The sequence below is a fragment of the Carcharodon carcharias genome, chromosome 10 (genome assembly GCF_017639515.1).
Source record: "Carcharodon carcharias isolate sCarCar2 chromosome 10, sCarCar2.pri, whole genome shotgun sequence".
NCBI lineage: Eukaryota > Metazoa > Chordata > Chondrichthyes > Lamniformes > Lamnidae > Carcharodon > Carcharodon carcharias.
The window spans coordinates 37,142,038-37,165,422 of record NC_054476.1 but is presented as its reverse complement, the minus strand read 5'-3'; the positions used below and the strand labels follow the sequence as shown (position 1 = coordinate 37,165,422).

Genomic DNA, 23,385 nt, shown 5'->3' with positions numbered 1-23,385 from the left:
TTGACCTTTATTGCAAGAGGGATGGAATATAAAAGTAGGGATGTCTTGCTACAACTGTACAGGGTGTTGGTGAGACCACATCTAGAATACGACATACATTTTTGGTGTTAAAAACAAAAAACTGCGGATGCTGGAAATCCAAAACAAAATTACCTAGAAAAACTCAGCAGGTCTGGCAGCATCGGCGGAGAAGAAAAAAGTTGATGATTTGAGTCCTCATGACCCTTCAACAGAACTCATGAGGACTCGAAACGTCAACTCTTTTCTTCTCTGCCGATGCTGCCCGACCTGCTGAGTTTTTCCAGGTAATTCTGTTTTTGTTGTACATTTTTAGTGTCCATATTTATAGAGGGATACACACGCATCGGAAACAATTTAGAGAAGGTTCACGAGATGTATTCCTCAGATGAAGACGTTGGCTTATGAAGAAAGGTTGAGCAAGTTGGGCCTATACTCTTTGGAGTTTAGAAGAATGAAGAATTTTAGAAGAATCTAATTTAAACATATAAGACTCTGAGGGAATTTGACAGTGTGAATGCTGAGATGTTTCCCCTCATGGAGGAATCGAGAACTTGGGGGGGGCATAGTTTTAGAATAAGTGGTGTGGGGTCACCCATTTATGATAGCAATGAGGAGGTATTTTGTTAATCTTTCGTATTCTCTACCCTAGAGAGCTGTGGATGTTGAATCACTGAATAGATTCAAAACTGAAATAGGCAGATTTTTGAACGATAGGGAAGTCAAGGGTTTATGGGGAACAGGCAGGAAAGTGGAGCTGAGGCCAAGATCAGATCTTACTAATAAAAGCAAAAAACTGCAGATGCTGGAAATCCAAAACAAAAACAAAAATAAAAATACCTGGAAAAATTCAGCAGGTCTGACAGCATCTGTGGAGAGGGATACAGTTAACGTTTCAAGTCCGTATGACTCTTCAACAGGACTAAGGAAAAATAGAAGACAGGTGAAATATAAGCTGGTTTAAGAGGGAGTGGGACAGGTAGAGCTGGATAGAGGGCCAGTGATAGGTGGAGATTGCCAAAATATATCATAGACAAACGGACAAAGAGGTGTTGATGATGGTGATATTAGCTAAGAAATGTGCTAATAAGTGACATTAAGGGTAGAAAGCAGGATGAGCAAGGTAGCTCTAGTGGGAGTGGGGTGGGGGGAAGGGATCAAAATAGGCTAAAAGGTAGAGATATAAAACAATGGATGGAAATACATTTAAGAATAATGGAAATAGGTGGGAAAAGAAAAATCTATATAAATTATTGGAAAAAAGGGGGGTCGGAAAGGGGGTGGAGATGGAGGAGAGAGTTCATGATCTAAAGTTGTTGAACTCAATATTCAGTCCGGAAAGCTGTAAAGTGCCTAGTCGGAAGATGAGGTGCTGTTCCTCCAGTTTGTGTTGAGCTTCACTGGAACATTGCAGCAGGCCAAGGACGGACATGTGGGCATGAGAGCAGGGTGATGTGTTGAAATGGCAAGCGACAGGGAGTTCTGGGTCATGCTTGTGGACAGACCGAAGGTGTTTCGCAAAGCGGTCACCCAGTCTGTGTTTGGTCTCTCCATTTCAACACACCACCCTGCTCTCATGCCCACATGTCCGTCCTTGGCCTGCTGCAATGTTCCAGTGAAGCTCAACACAAACTGGAAGAACAGCACCTCATCTTCCGACAAGGCACTTTACAGCCTTCCGGACTGAATATTGAGTTCAACAACTTTAGATCATGAGCTCTCTCCTCCATCCCCACCCCCTTTCCGATCCTCCTTTTTTCCAATAATTTATATAGATTTTTCTTTTCCCACCTATTTCCATTATTTTTAAATGTATTTCCATCCATTGTTTTATATCTCTACCTTTGAGCATATTTTGATCCCTGCATTGGGAGCAGCGAATGCAGTAGACTAAATTGAGGGAAGTGCAAGTGAAATGCTGCTTCACTTGAAAGGAGTGTTTGGGCCCTTGGACGGTGAGGAGGGGGGAAGTAAAGGGGCATGTGTTGCACCTTCTGCGATTGCATGGGAAGGTGCTGTGGGAGGGGTTTGAGATGTAGGGGTTGATGGATGAGTGGACCAGGGTGTCCCGGAGGGAACGATCCCTGCAGAATGCCGCCAGGGGGCGTGAAGGGAAGATGTGTTTGGTGGTGGCATCATACTGGAGTTGGCAGAAATGGCGGAGGATGATCCTTTGAATGCAGAGGCTGGTGGGGTTTTAAATGAGGACAAGGAGGACACAATCATGATTCTGGGATCGAGAGGAAGGTGTGAGGGCGGATGCGCGGGAGATGGGCTGGACATGGTTGAGAGACCTGTCAACCACCGTGGGTGGAAAACCTTGGTTAAGGAAGAAGGAAGACATGTCACAAGAACTGTTTTTGAAAGTGCCATCAACAGAATAGATGCGACAGAGGCGAAGGAACTGAGAGAATAGGATTGAGTCCTTACAGGAAATGGGGTGTGAGGAGCTGTAGTCAAGAAAGCTGTAGGAGTTGGTAGGCTCGTAATGAATATTGGTGGACAGTCTATCATCAGAAATTGAGACAGAGAGGTCATTTCTTTCAAGTGAAGCAGTATTTCACTTGCACTTCCCTCAATTTAGTCTAATGCATTCGCTGCTCCCAATGCGGTTTCCTCTACATTGGAGAGACCAAACGTAAACTGGGTGACCGCTTTGCGGAACACCTTCGGACTATCCGCAAGCATGACCTAGAACTCCCCGTCGCTTGCCATTTCAACACTCCACCCTGCTCTCATGCCACGTCCATCCTTGGCCTGCTGCAATGTTCCCGTGAGGCTCAACGCAAACTGGAGGAACAGCACCTCATCTTCCGACTAGGCACTTTACAGCCTACTGGACTGAATATTGAGTTCAACAACTTTAGATCATGAACTCTCTCCTCCATCCCCACCCCCTTTCCGATCCCCCTTTTTTCCAATAATTTATATAGATTTTTCTTTTCCCACCTATTTCCATTATTTTTAAATGTATTTCCATCCATTGTTTTATCTCTACCTTTTAGCCTATTTCGATTCCTTCCCCCCCCAAAACTAGGGCTTTCTACCCTTAATGTCACCATTAGCACATTCCTTTAGATAATATCACCACCTTTGTCCTTTTGTCTGTGGCATCTTTTGGTTATCTCCAACTATCCAGCCCCACCTGTCACCCCCCAGCCCCCCCCCCCCTTTAAACCAGCTTATATTTCACCTCTTTTCTATTTTTCCTTAGTTCTGTTGAAGAGTCAAACGGACTCGAAACGTTAACTGTGCTCCTCTCTGCAGATGCTGTCAGGCCTGCTGAGTTTTTCCAGCTATTTTTAATTTTTATTTTTGTTTTGTATCAGATCTTATTGCAATGGTGCACAAGCTCGAGGGGCCGAATGGCCTACACTAACTCCCCTTTCTTGTGTTCTTCCACCGGGTACAAATGTCTCTCTCTCTCTCCCACTGGCTGAAATTGTCTTCATCTCACTGGACACAATTGTCTCTCTCTCTCTCTCTCTCGCCGACGCCAATATATTGTCCGTCCGTCTGTCTGTCTCTCCCACACGGTGCCTCCCTTTCTCCCCCCCTGCTTTCCGGTGCCAGCCTCGTGCCCCGGAAGTGGACTCCGGGCCTGGCTCCGGGGTCAGTCAGGCCGCGATGTTGTCGCGCGGATCCATCGAGATCCCGCTCCGGGACACGGATGAGGTGAGGCCCGGGGAGGGGAGGGATCGGGGGGAAAGGTGTGGTGGGCGGCGGGTAGGTGAGGGAGACAGCAGCCCGGAGCCGGGGCAGCCAGGCCCCCCCCCCCACCCCCCGGGAGCCGGGGAAATAGCCGCGGCCTCCGGCTCAAATCAACAGCGGGCACCGGGAGCGGGATGAATCAGGCGGTGGGGGGGAGGGGGGTTGGTGTTTTCCCCGTCTGTCGGCTGAGACTTTATCCCGAGCTCCGTCTATCCTGGGACGGTGGGAGGAGAACGTGAAAGGTCCCCGGTTTCCTGGGGCTACTTAATGTTATCCTGTGGCTACTGGTTTACATCAGTAAAAATAAGGTTGTATAGTAGTTATCATGTTGTTGTTTGTGGGATCTTGCTCTGTTCTGATTGGCTGCGGGGTGGTGCTCTGTTCCAGTTCTCTAAGGGGTCCTGTGGTGTGCCAGTTGGCATTGGGGTCTTGCTGTGTGCTGATTGGGAAGCAGATCTTGTGTTGCGCCGTTGGGGGCGCGGGGCCCTGCGTTGCGCCGTTGGGGGCGCGGGGTTTTGTGGTACACCGGTTGGTTGCTACATTTCGGAGATAATGGTGAATACACTTCAAAAGTTGTTCATGGGCTGTAATGTGCTTTCAAATGTCCTCCGGTTGTATTAGGTGCTAGATAAGTTTAAGTGTTTTTCTCTTATTTTTGTTACCGCCATGCTTAACCATTCCATCAGGCTCCTAATCATAAACCTGAAGCCATCCAAAACTGCTGCCTATGTCCGAACACGCTTGCAGTAATGCCAACTCCACCATCTCATAAAGCAAGAGAAAAACTTTTAAAAGGAGCAGGTTCTTGTGGAAAGCTGGAGTCAGCCACTTAACCCTTTGAGCTTGTTCAGCTCTTTGCTCAGCAGTCTGCCGTTCCTAGACTTAGTTTTATTTATTTACTTTAATCACTTGGTGGGAGGCGTAGTGAGGAAAGAGCTTCCTATTTTTTGCTAGTGACAGAGAGAGATGGGTGAGGTGGGCTTGAACACTGGACCGAATGCTTCATGTGAAAAAATACCCTGAGATTTGAGTGTTCTATTTTGAGTTTATGATTGAGGCTTAATTTTACTTTAAAAATTGCATCTTTTGCGATAAATTTGAAAGGTTGGCATGTCTGTGTTGACCCATCACCCCTCTGCTCCCTGACCTACATTGACTCACTGTCTGGCGACATATCAATTTTTAAAATTCTCATTCTTATTTTGAAATCCTTCCATGGCCTCACCCCACTCCACTATTGATGGTCATGCCTTCAGCTACCTGGGCCCCAAGCTCTGGAATTCCTTGGTTAGACTTTTGTGGCTCTCTTCTTTTTAATGCACTCCTGTCCTCTTTGGCCATTCTTTTGGTCACCTGTCCCAGTAGCTTTTTGTGGCTTGATGTCAAATTTTGTTTAATAGTCGCTCCTATGAAGTACCTTGGTAAGTTTTACTATGTTATAAATGCAAGTTATTGTTTGTTCTCACTATTCTGTTGCCTATCTTCTAATCTTTGAATTGTCAGTTTTCTGCTTTGGGATGTTTCTCTTCAACAAAGGTGCTCTATAAATGCAAATGGTTGTGAAGAAAAGTACCCACCTGAAGCTTTATGCTTACAAATAGCAGCACTATAAAACTCCAGCAGTTTCTGTACTTATTTCAGATTTTCTCCCTTTTTCTTCTATTAATTAAATCGAGGAGAACACTCTTCTTTCTGAAAATCCAGAAATGCAAATGTTGGCTAACCATTTTATTTGAGCAATATCTTTGTTGGCAGAATGAACTGGTGCTGAGGCCCTTTTTAAAAAAAATTCATTCATGAGATATGGCTGAAGTTAGTAAGGTGGACATTTATTGCCCACTCCCACTTGCTCTTAAGGTGGTGGTGAACTGTCTTGAACACCAATGAGTCACTTGCTGGACAATTTTAACGGGCACTTGAGAGTCGACCACCTTGCTGTTGGTCTGAGTCACATATAGGCCAGAGCAGGTAAGGACGACATATTTCCTTCACATCATGAATCAGATGGGTTTTTACAACAATCAGTAGTTTCATGTTCACCATTGCTGATTGTAGCTTTTTCTCCCAGATTTTATTTAATTGAATTTAAATTTTTGACCTGTCATAGTGGGATTTAAACTCATGTCTTCATTAGTCCAGATCTCTGGATTACTGGTCCAGTAACATAAACACTTTGGCACCAAATTGGTGGCTTGCAAAGGAATGGTGGATAATCACAGCTAATCTACATTTCACTGTTCCTTGTTTAGGTCATTGAACTTGACTTCGATCAGCTACCAGAAGGAGATGAAGTCATCAGTATCCTCAAACAAGAACACACCCAGCTTCACATATGGATGGCCTTGGCGGTTTGTATTTCACTATTTCTTACAGAGCTGTAAAGCAGGATGATTATACACAGCAACAATTTGAACATCAGTTGGATAGGAGAAAATTAAGTAAAGGGGAGATACCTGAAAAGTTGGAAGTGCTCAGAGCAGAAAAGTCACCTGGTCCAGATGGGATGCCTCCAAGGTGACTGAGGGCATTAAGGGTGGAAATTGCGGAAGCTCTGACCACCAGCTTCCTATCCACCTTGGATATGGAGATGGTGTCATAGGACTGGAGGATTACAAAAGTCTGTCTTCTGTTTAATAAAAAGAGATAAACCTTTTAACTATAGGCCAGTCAGCCTCAGTTGGTGGGGAGAAACTTCTGTCTATAATCCAGGACAAATTAATTGTCACTTGGAAGAATATTTGTTAATAAATGACAGCCAACATAGATTTGTTAGAGGCAAATCGTATCTGATTAACTTGATTGAATTCTATGATGAAGTAATGGAGAAGGTGTGTGGTTGATGTTGCGGGGTCTTTCAAAAGGCATTTAATAAAGTGCTAATAATAGACTTGTTAGCAAAATTAAATCCCATGTGTTCAAAGAGGCAGTGGCAGCATGGTTACAAAATTAGCTAAGACAGAAATCAGAGAATAATGGTGAATGGTTGTTTTTCAGACTGGAGGGAAGTATACATGGGAAAAGTGTGGTATAGGTCCATCCACAGTACTGTTAGAATGACAGTTCCATGATTCTAACCCAGCGACTGTGAAGGAATGATGATATATATCTTTGTCAGGATGGTGTTTTTGTAGCTGGTGGTGGTGGTCCCATGTGTCTGCTGCCCTTGTCCTTTTGGGTAGTAGAGTTGTCAAAGGAGCCTTGGCATATTGCTGCAGTGCATCTCACTGCTGCAACTGTGCAGCGGTGTTGGAGGGATTGAATGTTTAAAGTGGTGGATGGGTTGCCAATCAAGCAGGTTGCTTTATCTTGGATGGTGTCTCGCCTCTTGAGTGTTGTTGGAGCTGCACTGGGCCAAGCAAGTGGAAGGTACCTGCCCATTTAAAGTCATTCATGGGGACATTAATGGAATCTGTCAATAGGTACAGTATGATGAAGTGGACAAGTACCTGATAGAGTGTTGGCATGGATTTATGATGGATAGATCATGTCTGAATAAATTGTTTGAGGAGATCACTTTTTTTGCTAGCCAAGGATATTAAGACTTAGGAAGCCACGGCAGGTGAATGGAGTGAAGACACCGATAAGCCATGATGTCATTGAATGGCTGAGGCTCGAGGAGCTGAATGGCTTCCTCCTGTTCCTGTGTTAGACAGGGGAATATCTATGGATTTCATTATTATGGACTCCCAGAAGGCTAAAGATTATTGTTTTTAAAAAAGTAAAAGCAGATTGCATTGCAGGTAATCTTATAACCTAATCGCGGGATGCTTAGAATTTACCTTTATTCTCGCAAATTAAAAACTTTTGTATCTTAAAGCTCGAATACTTCAAGCAAGGAAAGACAGAAGATTTCGTGAAGCTGCTGGAAGCCGCACGTATCGATGGAAACCTGGATTACCGAGATCATGAGAAAGACCAGATGACCTGTCTGGACACTCTCGCCGCTTACTATGTGCAACAGGCTCGGAAAGAAAAGAACAAAGATGCGAAGAAAGAGCTTATCACGCAGGCCACCTTGCTCTACACCATGGCCGACAAAATCATTATGTACGACCAGGTAAGGTTACAACAGATATGAGATGAGTGATGGTATGGCATGCTATGGGAAGTGAAATATGCAGTGAAGTGCAGTATGGTGAGTATGGCAAGGTACAGTGTGGTATGGTGCAATACCTCGAGGTACAATATGGCAAAGTATATTGTCCAGTACCCCGTGATATCTCTCTGAATATGCTCCCATTCCTTGCCATTTCCCCATTTAGCCCATCATCTGTGTTAGCTCTCTATGCCCAAAGGCTAAAAAGGCTTTAAAATTTCCAGTTGTCAACCTCTACCCAGTATGTGACACACTGCCCATATAAACATGTTCTACTTCCCTTCGATCTCTTGATACCAACTGTACCAGTTCATTTGAAACAGTTAAATGTGTGTTTAAAAATGCACTGATTGGTAAATCTAGACCATGGTCTTAGCATTATGATACCAATCAATTCAACAGTCTTTGTGATACCTAGCCAGCCAAAGCCTTCTGGTTATAAAATAGCTGAATCTGTTCCAGTCTCAACAAGTGTCTTGCCTCTTGGATCAAGCAGTAGAATCCAGTTTTCTTCCTCACCTGGTGCAGTTTTACAAAAATCGATCTGGACAAAACTGAACCTCCTTGGAACATTGGAATTACTTGATAAAAAGCAACAAGGACCAACTAGTTCACCTTCTGCCATCCTGGTCCAACGATATTGGAGTTGTTGACCAATCGCAGGGATCAACCTCTTATCAGTGCGTCTACAACAGACCCAGACATGAGGTGAGGAAACCCCCAGTGGTGGAGAGCTTTGGAAACCATAGGTACAAAGCCACCAGTGCCTCCCAACCATGTTATACTTACCACACGTCATGTCTCTAATTACTCAATAGATAGGGTCCCAAAATATTACTTTCTGAAGTCTTGCCAATTTGCATTTGAATGAACCAACGCTAACTGCTTCTCCTCATGGAGTAAGATCGACAAATATTTGCCCTACCTATTCTAAATGTTCAGTCCTAAATCCTCATTTGATTAGTATTTAAAATTATGAAGAGGTTCAATAGAGAAGATGTTTCCACTTGTGGGAGAAACTAGAACCAGGGGCCATCAATATAAGATTATCACTAATAAATACAGCAAGAAATTCAGGAGAAATGTCGTTATCCAGAGAGTAATGAGAATGTGGAACTTGCTACAACAATAAGTTGTAAAAGTGAATAGCGAAGATAAATGTAAGGGGAAGCTAAATAAATATGTGAGGAAGAAAGGAATAGAAGGTTGCACCGATGAGATGAAGTGAAGCATGAACATTGGCGTGGACATGTTGGGCAGAATAACCTGTTTCTGTGCTGTAAATTCAATGTAATTAATTTATTTTCTGCTTGAAAGGTGTTTTGCCTGATCTTGTTCTCACTGCTTGTTTTTAGAACCACTTGCTGGGAAGAGCCTGCTTCTGTCTGCTGGAAGGGGATAAAATGGACCAAGCTGAGGCACAGTTCAACTTTGTGTTGAATCAGTCACCGAATAACATCCCTGCATTGCTGGGTAAAATCTCTCTTAAAGTGAGGTTTACAATAGGATCCTGGTTCTGGCTGTGAGAAGAGGCAGGTCCTTCTCCCTCCAGAACAAAAAAATGAGCATTTAGATCAGGGGAAATGTCCAAGCTCTTTGGGAGTCGCATAAGTGCATACTATTCAACCTCAATCCCATGATCTCACAAATTTGCAGTTGGCTGTAGCTGTGAAGAAAATAATTTGCATGGATATGCCGTTTATTGCATCCTCTGGACTTCCTAAAAATGCTTCAGATCCATTTAAGTACTTTTGATGTGATTACTGTTGTAATGTAAGAACGGCAACAACCAGTTTGATCACAGTAAGCTCCTAAAAACAACAGTGAGATAAACGTCCAGATAATCTGTTTTAGGTGTTAGTTGAGAGATAGATACTGGCCAGGACACCAGGCAGAACGCCCCTGCTCCTCTTCAAATAGTATTGTTGAGATTTTACACCCACCTTGTTACAGTTAAATATGATTAATATCTAAGTATGCAGGTGGTGAGCATTAACTGGGGATTCACTTGTGTTCCTGTTATGAACTTCATTATCAACATTTTCGATTTCACTACAACAAGTGGCACACTATCTCGGCCAGGGAGATCCGCCTTGGGCTGCCAGGGGAATTGGCCAAACATGCTGTCTCTGAAGGCACAAAAGTGGTCACCAAATACACTAACTCCGCTTAGGTCGATTATTCTAAAGATTAGGAATAGGAACTGACTGAAACTATGATTGTTTGTAATGTGGATCTCTAAAAATAAATGCTGATAAAAGTGTGTAAATATTGATTACAATTTTATCCTTCACCACTTAGCTTTCTGGGGTATAATACATCTGAGAGGACAGATAGGCCCTCGGTTCAACACTTAACCCAAAAGACAACACCACTGACAGTGCAGTGCTTCATCAGTGCTGTGCTGCGAGTGTGGGCTTTTATTATGTGCTCAAACCTCTGGAATCAGGGTTGAATCCACAACCTTCTGACTCAGATGAGAACGCTACCAACAGAGGCATGGCTGTTGGCACTAAGAGATCTTGCAGTTCTGGTTTAGGATTTATCTGATTCAGGATCTTTTTTGCCAATGTGCCAATAGTGTCAAGAGTTTCCTTTCTTAAATCTCCACCTCACAAAACTCAAATAGAGCAAATTAATAAATATAGGACTGAGTTGGTGGATCTTGACTGGCTGGATTGCTAGGCCTCAAGTGATTCATGCTGCAGTTTGAACACCCTCTAAGTTGAATAATCGAGTTAACATGCTGACTTGTTGAGTGTCTCTTTATTTTTCCTCCACAGGCAAAGCTTGTATCTCTTTTAACAAGAAAGATTACAGAGGTGCTTTGGCCTATTATAAGAAGGCCCTTAGGACCAATCCTGGATGTCCAGGTGAGGAGTGGCTCCATGCACCCAGCCATAGGCTCATTGAGAATTGATATAAATTTGATTAACAACAGCGTAACCTTCAACTGACTTCTCCTAAATGTGCCAGTGAATTTGCCTTTAATGATTATTGTGCGAGGGTTTAGACTGTGATGCAATATACGAGTTTGTTTGAAACATGAATTGCTGTGTAAATAGAACTGTAAAATCAAGACTCAGTTGGCTTGAAACCACCTTGCACCATTACTAGAGTCACACCTGTCCCTGTTGACCTCTCCTGGCTGCCCGTTCCTTAGTGCATCAACTTCAAAACCCTCATTTACAAACCCACACCTGTAGTCAGATACAGTGTGTCAGTGGTTATGGTATTGGACTAAATCCATGAACATAAGTGCAAATCCCACTATGGCAGTTTGTGAATTTGTATTCTGTTCAAATAATCTCAAAATTAAAAAACTAGAGTCCATATAAGTAACCATGAAGCTGTCAGATTGTCACAAAACCCCAGCTGGTTTACCCTTGTCCTTAGGAAAGGAAACTTGTCCTTCCCCAGTCAGAGCCCATGTGTCATTTGAGGCTGATGTGTGACTCCAGTCCTACACCAACATGGTTGACTCTTAATTGCCCTTCAAAGCAGCCTGACGAGTCACTCAGTTGTATCAAATTGCTGCCAGTCATTGAGGAAGGCCAACCACCACCTTTTTTAGGATAAGTGGCCAACCTTGCAATGGTGTTCATATCCTGAGTTAATTTTTTAAAATTGTCTGCTTAGTACTCCTTCTGCAGCCTCCTTGTGTCCCTGCTGGTTCTGATCTACTGTTTCTACCCCCCACACTGACCCATCCCCGGCACAACCTTCTACCAACTTGGCCTGCAATCTGGAACTCCCTCTCCCTTTCCTACCTCTCTCCCCACTTCTTCCCTCTCTCGTCCCTTCCAGAACGACAGTGAAACTTCCCTCTTCACCATGCCTCCTCTCCTCCAGTCCAATCACCAGCTGTGAAATTGATGATTTCAACTAGAAATTTTCAGGTGTCCCAAAAGCTGTACATCTCTTGATGATGGAGCTTTCTGGATTAATGTGTGGGAGTCACATTGTCATTAAAAATAATTGCAACTTCCTTTAGTAAAACAACAACTTATATTTATATAGCACCTTTAATGCATTGAAATGTCTCAAGGCACTTTTTAGGAGCATTATAAAACAAAAAGTATGACACTGAGATATCAGGTCATTTGCAGAGGGTAATGTGGCCATAGAGGATCTTGGACATGGCACAGATATCTGGTCAGGAGGATTGAGAGCGCTGGTGGTGAGGGTAGAGTTGGGTGTCATCAGCGTGCATCTGAAAACTAATGCTGTGCCTTTGGATGATGTTGCCAAGGGGCAACATGTAAATGAGAAATAGGTGGGGGCCAAGGATAGATCTTTGGGAGACAGCAGATAATGGTGTGGGAGCAGGAAAGGAAACTGTTACAAGTGATTCTCTGGCTACAATTAGATAGATTAAAAATGACAATTTAAATAACAATATTTTAAAAATATTTCCCATTAAATTTGGTTTGACCACACCCAAAGAGCTGCATTCAGTTCTGGGCACCAAACCACAGGAAACATATATTGGCCTGGAGGGGTTGCAGTGCATATTAGGGTCTAAAGGGTTAAATTATGCAGATAGGTTGTACAGACAGGACTTGTATTCTCTTGAATGTCAACAATTAAGGATGAATCTGATTGGCACAAAAGCAAAATACTGCTGGAAATTGGAATTAAAAGCAGAAAATACTGGAAATACTCGACAAGCGAGGCAGCCTCTGTGTAGAGAGAGACTGTTCACATTTCATGTCAATGATCTTTTGTCAGAACTGGAAAAAGTTAGAGATTTAACAGTATTTATGCAAGTACAGAGTTGGGGAGAAAATAAAGGACAAAAGGGAAGGTCTGCTGGGAGTGATTAAATGATAAAAGAGATTATGGTGCTACACAATTAAAGAATCTAAAAATTGGTCTTTAAGAGCTGTAAATGGCAATACTAGAATCATTATCAGCACCTGCTCGCTGAAAAAAAATTGGATCTAAAACCATTGAACTTATTGTTGAGTGCAAAAGTTGTAAAGTACCTTATTGAAAGATGAGGTACTGGTCTGTGATCTAATTGAATTGATGGATCAGGCTCGAGCATCTGAATGGCCTTCTCCAGTTCCCATTGTCCAGTTAGGAGGGATGGCAAGTGACCCTCTTGAGGCTTCTGAGCGTTCTCTCTTGAGGTGTCCACTTGGACCTGAGGAATAGTGGATATGTGTAACTCTTCTAATGCTTTATTCCTCAGTCTGAAGCAGTATTCACTCTTCCTCTCCTTCACCCTGCTCTGCACCATCTTTGCCAACTAAGCTAAGATCAGAAAACTGTATGCTAATGCCCTAGTTATAGCAACTTTCTGCTTTTGCCTCTCCTTTCCCGGGCTGCATTTTTACAAGGAGTTGCAAGCTCCCTACCTCATTATGTTCTTAGTACATGCGCCTAGGCAGAGAGTCAACTAACCCAGAGGGATAATCACAAACCTATCACTTTCTCTACCAACACTTTTTTAAAAATTCATTCTAGGGATGTGGTCGTGGCTGGCAGGCCAACATTCACGCCCATCCCGAGTTGTCCCTTGGGAAAAGTGGTGGTGGGCCTTCCTCTTGAACCACTGCAGTCCGTGTGGTGAAGGTGCTCCTATGCTTTGTTAGGATGGAAGCTTTAGAATTTTGACCCAGTGATAATGAAGGAACATAGATATATTTCCCAGACACAGTGGTATATGACTTGGAGGTGGTGGTGTTCACATACACCTGTTGCTCTTATCCTTCTAAAATGGTGGAAGTTTTTGGTTTGGAAGGTGCTGCTGAGGAAGCCTTGACAAGAAGCTCCAGTATTTTCCTGTAGATGCTGCCCTGGTGGTGAAGGGCGTGAATGTGTACGCTGCAAATACATGCTTGCAGCAGAGGCAGTTGGTTTGTTACCAGAAGTAGGAATGCAAGCTGCTTACTGCTTGCCTAAATTACGTGAATTGTCAATAAACACATTGAATCACAGAATTTTAGCGCACAGAAGGAGACCATTTGGTCTATCATGCCTGTGCCAGGCCTCTGAAACAGCTCTTCCCTCTCTACCTCTCCCCAGATCCTTCTAAATTTCTGTTCTTCAGCTGTTCATCCCCTTTTTTCCACCATTGTTCATTCTTTCCACTGCTCCCACCATTGTTTCCATATCAAAACAACTCCATATTGTTGTAAAAAAAAAACCACCTCTTTTGTTCTTCTTGTGATGATCTTAAATTTATTAGCTCTTGTTACCAATTGTCAGACCCTTGGAAATGTATTTTTTTCCAATTTGCCCTGTCAAAATCCTTCAAACCCACCACTTCCTATTTGAGAAACCAAGCAAACGTTTGATGCATTAACTTTATCGGATTATGACTCCTGTTCCTTGTCTCCACAGCTGAGGTACGACTGGGAATGGGCCATTGCTTTGTGAAACTGAGTAAGCTGGAGAAAGCGCGGCTTGCATTTGGAAGGGCTCTGGATCTCAACCCTAAATGTGTTGGGGCGTTGGTGGGGCTGGCTGTCCTGGAACTGAACAACAAAGAAGTGAGTTGCCTGCCAGGGATTGTAATCTGCTCTGGAGTCAGAGCAGAACTGACATAGAACAGATTCAGCAGACCTCTCATCAAACATGGTTATTTTTGTCACTGAATTTAAAATGGGTGCGTGAAGAACTTGCATTTATACAGTGCTTTTAACATAGTAAAACTTCTTAAGGGAATGGTTGTTGGACAAATCTGGAGGGACCTGCAGGGTACAATTTAACATGTTTCTACTGGCAACATAATGCAATGGAGCAGTGATGTTCAAAGCTTTCTGTGAGGGGGATCCCAGCAAAAAAACTGACACACTCATGAGAAACCCCAGTCCTAACTTCAGAGAGAGTTCCAGATTCTTGAAGACAAACAATTATTTTTTCTTCGTAGAATCATACAGCACAGAAGGAGGCCATTTGGTCCAACATACCTTTGAAAGAGCAATCCAATTACTCCAAATATTATTGCTCTTTCCCCATAGCCTTGCATTTTTTTCCTTTTTAAGCATTTATCCAGTGCTCATTTGAAAGTAATTTAATCTGCTTCAAGGAGTGCATTGCAGATCATAACACCTCACTGCATAAAAGAATTTCTCCTGCTTTTCTCTCTGTTTCTTATGCCAATTACCTTTAGCTATGATTCATTGAGTAATGCTGTTGTCAGAAAGCTCTAGGTTCAAGTCCCACACCAGAGAGTTAAGCACTTAATCTAGGCTGACAATCTAAGTTCTGTATTGTGAGATGCTGCACTGTTCAGTGGCTTCAGTTGAAAAGTTAAACTTAGGCCCTGTCGTGGACATAAAAGCTTCCTTAAAACTAGTCGAAGAAGAGAAGAGGAGTTCTCTCCTGTGTCCTGGCTGGACCAATATTTATCTATCCACCAACGTTGCTAAAGCAGACTATATGGTCATTGTCTCATTGCTGTTTGTGGGATTTTGCTGTACATAATTTGACTGCTGAATTTCCTACATTGCAACAGTGACTATACTTCAGAAGCATTTCATTGTCTGTGAAGTACTTTGGGACATCCTGAGGTTGTGAAAGGCGCTGTATAAATGCAGTTTTTTCCCCTTTTTTACCTTAAATCTGTGTCCATGGGTTACCAACCCAGCTACCAGTAAAAACAGTTTCCCCTTATTTACTTTATCAAAATCCTTTTATAATTTTGTTTATGGGATAAACTAATGATAAACTGAGTGTTCAAGAGACACTAGAGAATGGATTGAGAGGGATGGTGTTTAAATGGGCGGTTCTACATCAAAGGGGGAACAGGTTTGGGGTCATGGCCTCTTCCTGTTCTTGGGAAATTTCATATTCTCTTGTGTCCATCAATTGAATTTGCAGGATACCTCTAAAGCATGGCATTCTGTTGGTGGAAATGAGAGACAGCTAAAAGCATTCATAGTGAATCTTGATTTGTGCCAATGATGTGGCCCACTAACTACATTTGCGATCGTTATGTACTGAATGTTGAATAAACTGAGCTCACAAATCCTTTGTTGTTTCACAAGGCTGATTCGATCAAAAATGGCGTGCAACTACTCTCAAGAGCTTACACGATCGATCCCAGCAATCCTATGGTGTTAAATCACCTAGCCAATCACTTCTTCTTCAAAAAGGTACAAATGCACACTGTGGATATAGTGGGATGGTGGTAATGTTAATGGATTACTAATCTAAGGGCCCGGACCTTTGAATGTGATTTCAAATCCCACCATGGCAGTTTCTGAAAATTTGAATTCAGCAAAGTTGACAATTAAGTTGGTGGATTGTTGTAAAACCCAACTGGTTCAGTTTTGGTCCTTTACGGATGGAAATCTACTGCCCTTATCTTTTCTGGGCCTATATTTCTTTCTTGATGGATTTTTGTTTTGAGCTATCTCAGTTTGTTGTGTCTTGTGCCTTGATGTTGTATCTTTTGTGGAGCAGCACAAAGAGTTTAGAGAAGTCTTAAGAATGAGAGCGAGAGCTAAAAGTTTAAAAGAAACCAACAGTATGCCTACAGTTTTCCAGGGGTAACAGTTTTGACTTTTTTTGTAAATTAGATGGATCAATAGATATATTTGTCTCAAAGTCACATAGTTGTATTCCATGGAGCCTCTGGTGCTACGTTGATGCTTAAATCCACATTCCTGCTAATTTACAGATGTCTCAAGTCAGACCTTGGTGTTTTGACTGACGGTCAAAATCCTGGAACTCCCTCCCTAACAGCGCTGTGGGTGTACCTGTACCACATGGACTGCAGCAGTTCAAGAGGCAGCTCACCACCACTTTCTCAAAAGTAACAAGGGATGGGCAATAAATGCTGGCCCAGCCAGCGAAGCCCAGATCCCGTGAATGAATAGAAAAAAAACTGCCCTTTCTAAACCTCCAGGTTCCTTCTGAAATCCAAACCAGGAAGTGTAAAGAAATAGAAAATCAGTGTCTTTATTAGTCTTGTGTAAATGGTTGGTATAAACATAACAGTATCTTGGAGTTCAGTTTCTTAGTTCTAATTTTTCTATTCCTTTTTAGGATTACAGCAAGGTACAGCACCTGGCTCTTCATGCCTTCCATAACACTGAGGTTGAGGCTATGCAAGCAGAAAGCTGCTATCAGCTGGCCAGGTCCTTCCATGTCCAGGTGAGTTAACAGGAGCAATCCAACCTGTGTGTTCTGTATCATACTGGTTTACAATAGGGAAATCACCTTGTTTAGACTGAGATATTAATTAACAGAAAGATAGGAACAAGAGGAAGTCGTGCATCCTCTCAAGCCTGTTCCATCATTCAATTAGATCTGTGTCTTATCTTCATATATCTGCCTTGGTTCTGCATTCCTTAATACCCTTACCCTCTATAATTGTAATTTCAGGGACAGAAATTATCTGAGTGATCAGGAAAGGTTGAAAGAAATCTGGCTTGTTTTTAGTAAAGAGGAGGTTTCAAGACAGCCTTCTTATAATCTTCCAGTTTGTAAAGGCCATCAATCGAATTGATCAGACAAATGGTTCACCATGCTGCAAGATTGAAAGTGCAGGGGCACAAGTTTAAAAATTAGAAAGTTGATGAACTTTTTGCACGTAGAGGCACAGAATTGTGGACAAAGATATCAGAAGACCAGTGAACTTGGCATTTTAAATGGGTTCCACTGACAGTTCAGTAACCTTTAGTCAGAAGTGAGAAGGTTGGGTTGAGATCATTGGAAAAGTAGTAAAGGGATTCATTGGACCTAAGTAGCCTTTGCTGTTTCTAAAAGTTCTTGGGGCAATCATAAAAGAGGACAGGGTGGAAAATTGAGATTATTTCACTCCTGTTAAAGAATTAGATTCATTGGGCTGACCAGCCCCTTTCCACAGCACCTAGGATTCCAGGAATCATTGGCAGGTCTATTCTCCGTTTTCTCTGAACTAAGATACGGTTCATTTGTCCATGCACCACACTTTATAACTAACTTAGAAAACGTGGCTCAGTTTCCGTACATAAACGCACATTCACTGGGTTGTTGTGTACCTGGAACATGAGCTCAGCTAGGGATCTCGCCATTGGTGGCCGCACAAATGTACTTTGTCACTTTTGTACCCACAGGGTGATTATGACCAGGCTTTCCAGTACTACTATCAAGCCACGCAGTTTGCTTCCACCACCTTCGTCCTGCCTTTCTTTGGCCTTGGACAGATGTACATTTATCGAGGGGACAAGGAGAATGCAGCACAGTGCTTCGAGAAAGTTCTCAAGGCCTATCCCAACAATTACGAAACTATGAAGATTTTAGGTTCACTCTATGCCACCTCAGACGAGCAGGAAAAGAGAGAAGTTGCAAAGGTACACACCTTGGCATTCTTAACTTTCACAATTTAGCTGTGAACTTATTTTGGTGTGTCACTCAACAGCTGCAAAACTCATAAAATGTGTTTTCTTATTTCTAAGGGACATCTAAAGAAAGTAACTGAACAGTACCCGGATGACGTGGAGGCCTGGATTGAACTGGCTCAGATCCTTGAACAATCGGATATTCAGGTACAGAAGCAAAATACTGCGCTTGCTGCAAATCTGAAATAACAGAAAATGTTGAGAGAGGCTCAGTACAGCATGATCTGTGGAGAGAGAAATAAAGTTGACATTTTACATCTTTCATCAGAAGTGGGAGATCTAACAGGTTTTAAGCAAGTACAGAGGCTGGGAAGGTGGCAGAAGGAGGAAGGAATAAGATTTGTGAAAGGGTGCAAGGCAGGAGAGTTTAAATGACAAAATGAATAATGGGGCAAGGCAAAAAGGAGATGGTAATGAAACAAGTTAAGAAACAAAAGATGGGTCAGTTGGAGATGTAAATAACAATGGCAGAATTATTACCAACAGCTGCTGTTGAAAAAAGGGGGAGTGGTGGTTATAACCTGAGGTTACTCAGATCAATGATTAATATTCAGATATATCTATTTAAGTGATTAGTTTTTTTTTATTCGTTCATGGGTTGTGAGCGTCAGTGGCTAGGCCAGCATTTATTGGCCACCCTTAGTTGCCTTTGAGAAGGTGGTGGGGAGCTGTCTTCTTGGACCATTGCAGTCCATGTTGTGTAGGTATACCCACAGTGCTGCTAGAAAGGGAGTTCCAGGATTTTGATCCCGCAACAGTGAAGGAACAATGATATAGTTCCAAGTCAGGATGGTATGAGACTTGGAGAGGAACTTGCAGGTGATGGTATTCCCATGCATGTGCTACCCTTGTCCTTCTAAGTGGGTTTGGGAGGTCCTGTTGCAGGAGCCTTGGTGAGTTGCTGCAGTGCATCTTGTAAGATGGTATATCATGTGCATCGGTGGTAGAGGGAATGAATGTTTAAGGTGGTGGGTCAATTGCCAAACAAGTCGGCTTCTTTGTTTTGAATGGTGTTGAGGTTCTTGAATGTTATTGGAGCTGCTCTTATCCAGGCAAGTGGAGAGTATTCCATCATGCTCTTGACTTGTGCCTTGTAGATGGTGACCAGGCTTTGGGGAGCCACGAAGTGTGTTACTCCCAGCAGAATTCCCAGACTCTGACCTGCTCTTGTAGCCACAATATTTATATGGCTGGCCCAGTTCAGTTTCTGGTCAATGGTAACCCCCCAGGATGTTTGTGTGGGATTCAGCAATTGTAATGCCATTGAATGGCAAGGGGAGATGTGTAGATCCTGTCTTGTTGGAAATAGTCATTGCCTGGCACTTGTGTGGCACGAATGTTACTTGCCACTTATCAGCCAAAGCCTGAATGTTGTCCAGATCTTGCTAGATATGGACATGAACTGCTTAGGTATCTGCAGAGTCGCAAATGGTGCTGAACGTAGTGCAATCACTCCTGACCATATGATGGAGGGAAGGTCATTGATGAAGCAGCTGAAGATGGTTGGGCCTAGGACACTACCCTGTGGAACTCCTGCGGCAGTGTCCTGGCACTGAAATGATTGATCTCAAACAACTACAACCACCTTCTTTTGTGCTAGTATGACTCCAACAGTTGTTAGAAAAGAAAAGAGTTTGTGTTTATACATCACCTTGTCACATCTCTGGACATCCCAATGTGGCCGCTGAAGTAATTTTTAAAAGTGCTTTTTTTTATTCATTCATGGGATGTGGGCATCGCTGGCTAGGCCAGCATTTATTTGCCCATTCCTAATTGCCTTTGTTCAGGGGGCATTTAAGAGTCAACCACATTGCTGTGGGTCTGGAGCTACATGTAGGTCAGACCAGGTAAGGACGGCAGATTTCCTCCCCTAAAGGACATTAGTGAACCAGTTGTAATGAAGGGAAATGTGGCTGCCAATTTGCACACAGCAAACTCCCGCAAAGGGAGTTTACCCTCTCTGGGTAATCAACATTCACCAGAACGGTGAACCGGTAACCGGAAGCATGATTATGTTCACCAGAATAGCTGCTTGTGCCATGCAGTGCTCCCTCAGTACTGCACAGAAAGCGATAGCCTACATTACATGCTGATATCCCAAGCGTGGGATTTGAACCAACATCCTTCTGTCTCTCAGATTGACACTAGTACAGTGAATCCAGGCATAGAAATAAATTGCTGAATGAGGTAAACTCGCTAAGGCTTCTTCACCAGTACCTTCCAACCCTACAACCTCTCCTGCCTAGGACTCGCTAATGGCACTGTGGGTGTAGACCACATTGGACTGCAGCGGTTCAAGAAGACTGCTCACCACCACCTTCTCAAGGACGGTTAGGGATGAACAATAAATGCTGGCTTTGCCAACAGTGCCCACAATCCCTTGAACGAAAAAGGATCAGTTACTAGTGCGTGCTTAATGCAGAAAGTTGAGCTCCTGCCAGTGATGGCAATAAAGCCATTGAGCCAACCAGTAACAGAACTGCATAAAGCCTTGATTCGAGAATGCTTCTGTCAGGAAGGGTATAGATGTTCAAGCTTGATGTCTTCACAATAAATTTTCATCTGCTATGCATTAGCCCATTTCATCAGTCTGTCTATTTCCTCCATATGCCTTCTATTATCCTCCTCACATTTCTAAATTTTGTGTCATCTCCAAACTGTGCAATTATGCTATGTATACCCAAGTCCAAGCTCTTTAATCTATCAAAATCTATCTTGGGGGATGCAGCATCATAGTGGAATTGTCACTGGACTAATAATCCAGAGAACCAGGGTAATGTTTGGGTTCGAATCCCAGCATGGCAGGTGATGGAATTTGAATTCAATCAAAAAAAATCTGGAATTAAAAGTCTAATTAATGACCATTGTCAATTGTTGTGAAAACCCAACTGGTTCACTAATGGAAATCTGCCACCCTTACCTGGTCTGGCCTACATATGACTCCAGATCCACAGCAATGTGGTTGACTCTTAAATGCCTAGCAAGCCACTCAGTTGTATCAAACTGCTAGGGAGTCGATAAGGAATGAAACCAGATGGGTCACTTGGCATCGTGGGGCATTGGAAACGACAATGGCAACCTCAGCCCTGTCGATCCTGTGAAGTCCTCCTTAATAACTTCTCGGGGCTTGTGCCGAATTGGGAGAGCTGACTCACTAGTCAAGGACATAGCCATACTCTCAGAATCATACCTTGCAGATAATGTCCCAGACATCACCATCATCATCTCTGGGTATGTTCTGCACCACTGGCAGGACAGACCCAGCAGAGTTGGCAGCACAGCGCTATGCAGTCAGGAGGGAGTTCCCCTGGGAGCCCTCAACATCCACCTTAGACCCCATGGAGTCTCATAGCATCAGATCAAACATGGGCAAGGAAACCTCCTATGTGCCTTCTCCCCTCAGCTGATGAATCAGCACTCCTCCATGTTGAACACCACTTGGAGGAAGCACTGAGGGTGGCAAGGGTGTAGAATGTACTTTGGGTGGGGGACTTCAGTGTCCATCACTAAGAGTGGCTTGGTAGCACCAATATAGACCGAGCTGCAAAGGACATAGCTGCTAGACTGGGCCTGCAGCAGGTAGTGAGGGAACCAACAAGAGGGAAAAACATGTTTGACCTCATCTTGCCATCGATGCATCTGTCCATGACGGATTGGTAGGAGTGACCACCGTACAGTCCTTGTGGAGACAAAGTCCTGTCTTCACTTTGAGGCTACACCCCATTGTGTAGTGTGGCACTACCACCATGCTAAATGGGATAGATTTAGAACAGATCTAGCAACTCAAGACTGAGCATGAGGTGCTGTGGGCCATCAGCAGTAACAGAATTGTACTCAATCACAATTTGTAACCTCATAGCCTGGCATATCCCCCATTCTACCATTGCCACCAAGCCTGGAGATCAAACCTGGTTCAACGAAGAGTGCAGGAGGGCATGCCAGGAGCAGCACCAGGCATACCTAAAAATGAGGTGTCAACTTGGTGAAGCTAAAAAACAGGACTACTTGCATGCCAAATAGAATAAGTGGCAAGCGATAGACAAAGCTAAGTGATTCCACAACTAGTGGAATCTAAGCTCTACAGTCCTGCCACATCCAGTCGTGAATGATGGTGGACAAATAACTCACTGGAGGAGGAGCCTCCACATCAGTGCAAAAGATAAAGCTGAAGCATTTGCAACAATCTTCAGCCAGAAGTGCCGAGTGGATGATCTATCTCAGGCTCCTCTGGAAGTCCCCTGCATCACAGATGCCAGTCAATTCAATTCTCTCCATGTGTTATCAGGAATCGGCTGAAGGCACTGGATACTACAAAGGCCATGGGCCCTGACCATTTTCTGGCAATAGTGCTCTAGAAATTACCGTACCCCTAGCCAAGTTGTTCAGTACAGCTGCAACACTGGCATCTACCCAATAATGTGAAAAATGCCCAGGTATGTCCTGTACAGAAAAAGCAGAACAAATCCAACCTGGCCAATTACCACCCCATCAGTCTACTCTTAATCATCAGTAAAATGATGGAATGGGTCATAACAGTGCTATCAAGCAGCACTTGATCAGCAATAACCTGCTCACTGACTCAGTTTGGGTTCTGCCAAGGTCACTCAGTTCCTGATCTCATTACAGTTGAAACATGGACAAAAGAGCTGAACTGCAGAGGTGAGGTGACAGTGACTGCCGTTGACATAAAAGCAGCACTTGACCAAGTGTGGCCCCAAGGAACCCTAGCAAGTCAATGGGAATCGGTGGGGGTGGGGGGGGGGCACACACACTCTCCACTGGTTGGAATCATACCCAGCACAAAGGAAGGTGGCTGTAGTTGTTGGAGTTCCGTCATCTCAGTTTCAGGACATCACTGCAGGAGTTTCTCAGGAAAGCTTGACACCATCCAGAACAAGGCAGCCCAATTGGTTGGCACCCCATCCACAAATATTCACTCCCTCAACCATTGACCAAAGTGGCAGCAGTGTGTGCCATCTACAAGATGCACTGCAGGAACTCACCAAGGCTTCTTAGACAGCACCTTCCAAACCCACGACCACTACCATCTAGAAGGGCAAGGGCAGCAGACACATGAGAACACCATCACCTGGAAGTTCCCCTCCAAGTCACTCACCATCCTGACTTGGAAGTATATCGCCATTCATTTACTGTCAATGGGTCAAAATCCTGGAACTCCTCCCTATCTGCACTGTGGTGTACCTACACCACATAGACTGC

General features: G+C 43.5%; 1 protein-coding gene across 1 annotated transcript in view; it reads left to right on the top strand.

Moving 5' to 3' along the window:
- Nucleotides 1-3,590: 3,590 nt before the first annotated feature.
- ctr9 (CTR9 homolog, Paf1/RNA polymerase II complex component) overlaps nucleotides 3,591-23,385 on the top strand; it is a 58,498-nt gene continuing 38,703 nt past the window's right edge. Inside the window, exons 1-10 of the mRNA XM_041197784.1 lie at nucleotides 3,591-3,693; nucleotides 5,979-6,077; nucleotides 7,547-7,786; nucleotides 9,181-9,298; nucleotides 10,609-10,698; nucleotides 14,177-14,325; nucleotides 15,826-15,933; nucleotides 16,829-16,936; nucleotides 17,881-18,117; nucleotides 18,223-18,312. Coding sequence (XP_041053718.1) covers nucleotides 3,646-3,693; nucleotides 5,979-6,077; nucleotides 7,547-7,786; nucleotides 9,181-9,298; nucleotides 10,609-10,698; nucleotides 14,177-14,325; nucleotides 15,826-15,933; nucleotides 16,829-16,936; nucleotides 17,881-18,117; nucleotides 18,223-18,312 — 1,287 coding nt within the window. The 5' untranslated portion in view covers nucleotides 3,591-3,645. The remainder of the gene's footprint in view (nucleotides 3,694-5,978; nucleotides 6,078-7,546; nucleotides 7,787-9,180; nucleotides 9,299-10,608; nucleotides 10,699-14,176; nucleotides 14,326-15,825; nucleotides 15,934-16,828; nucleotides 16,937-17,880; nucleotides 18,118-18,222; nucleotides 18,313-23,385) is intronic.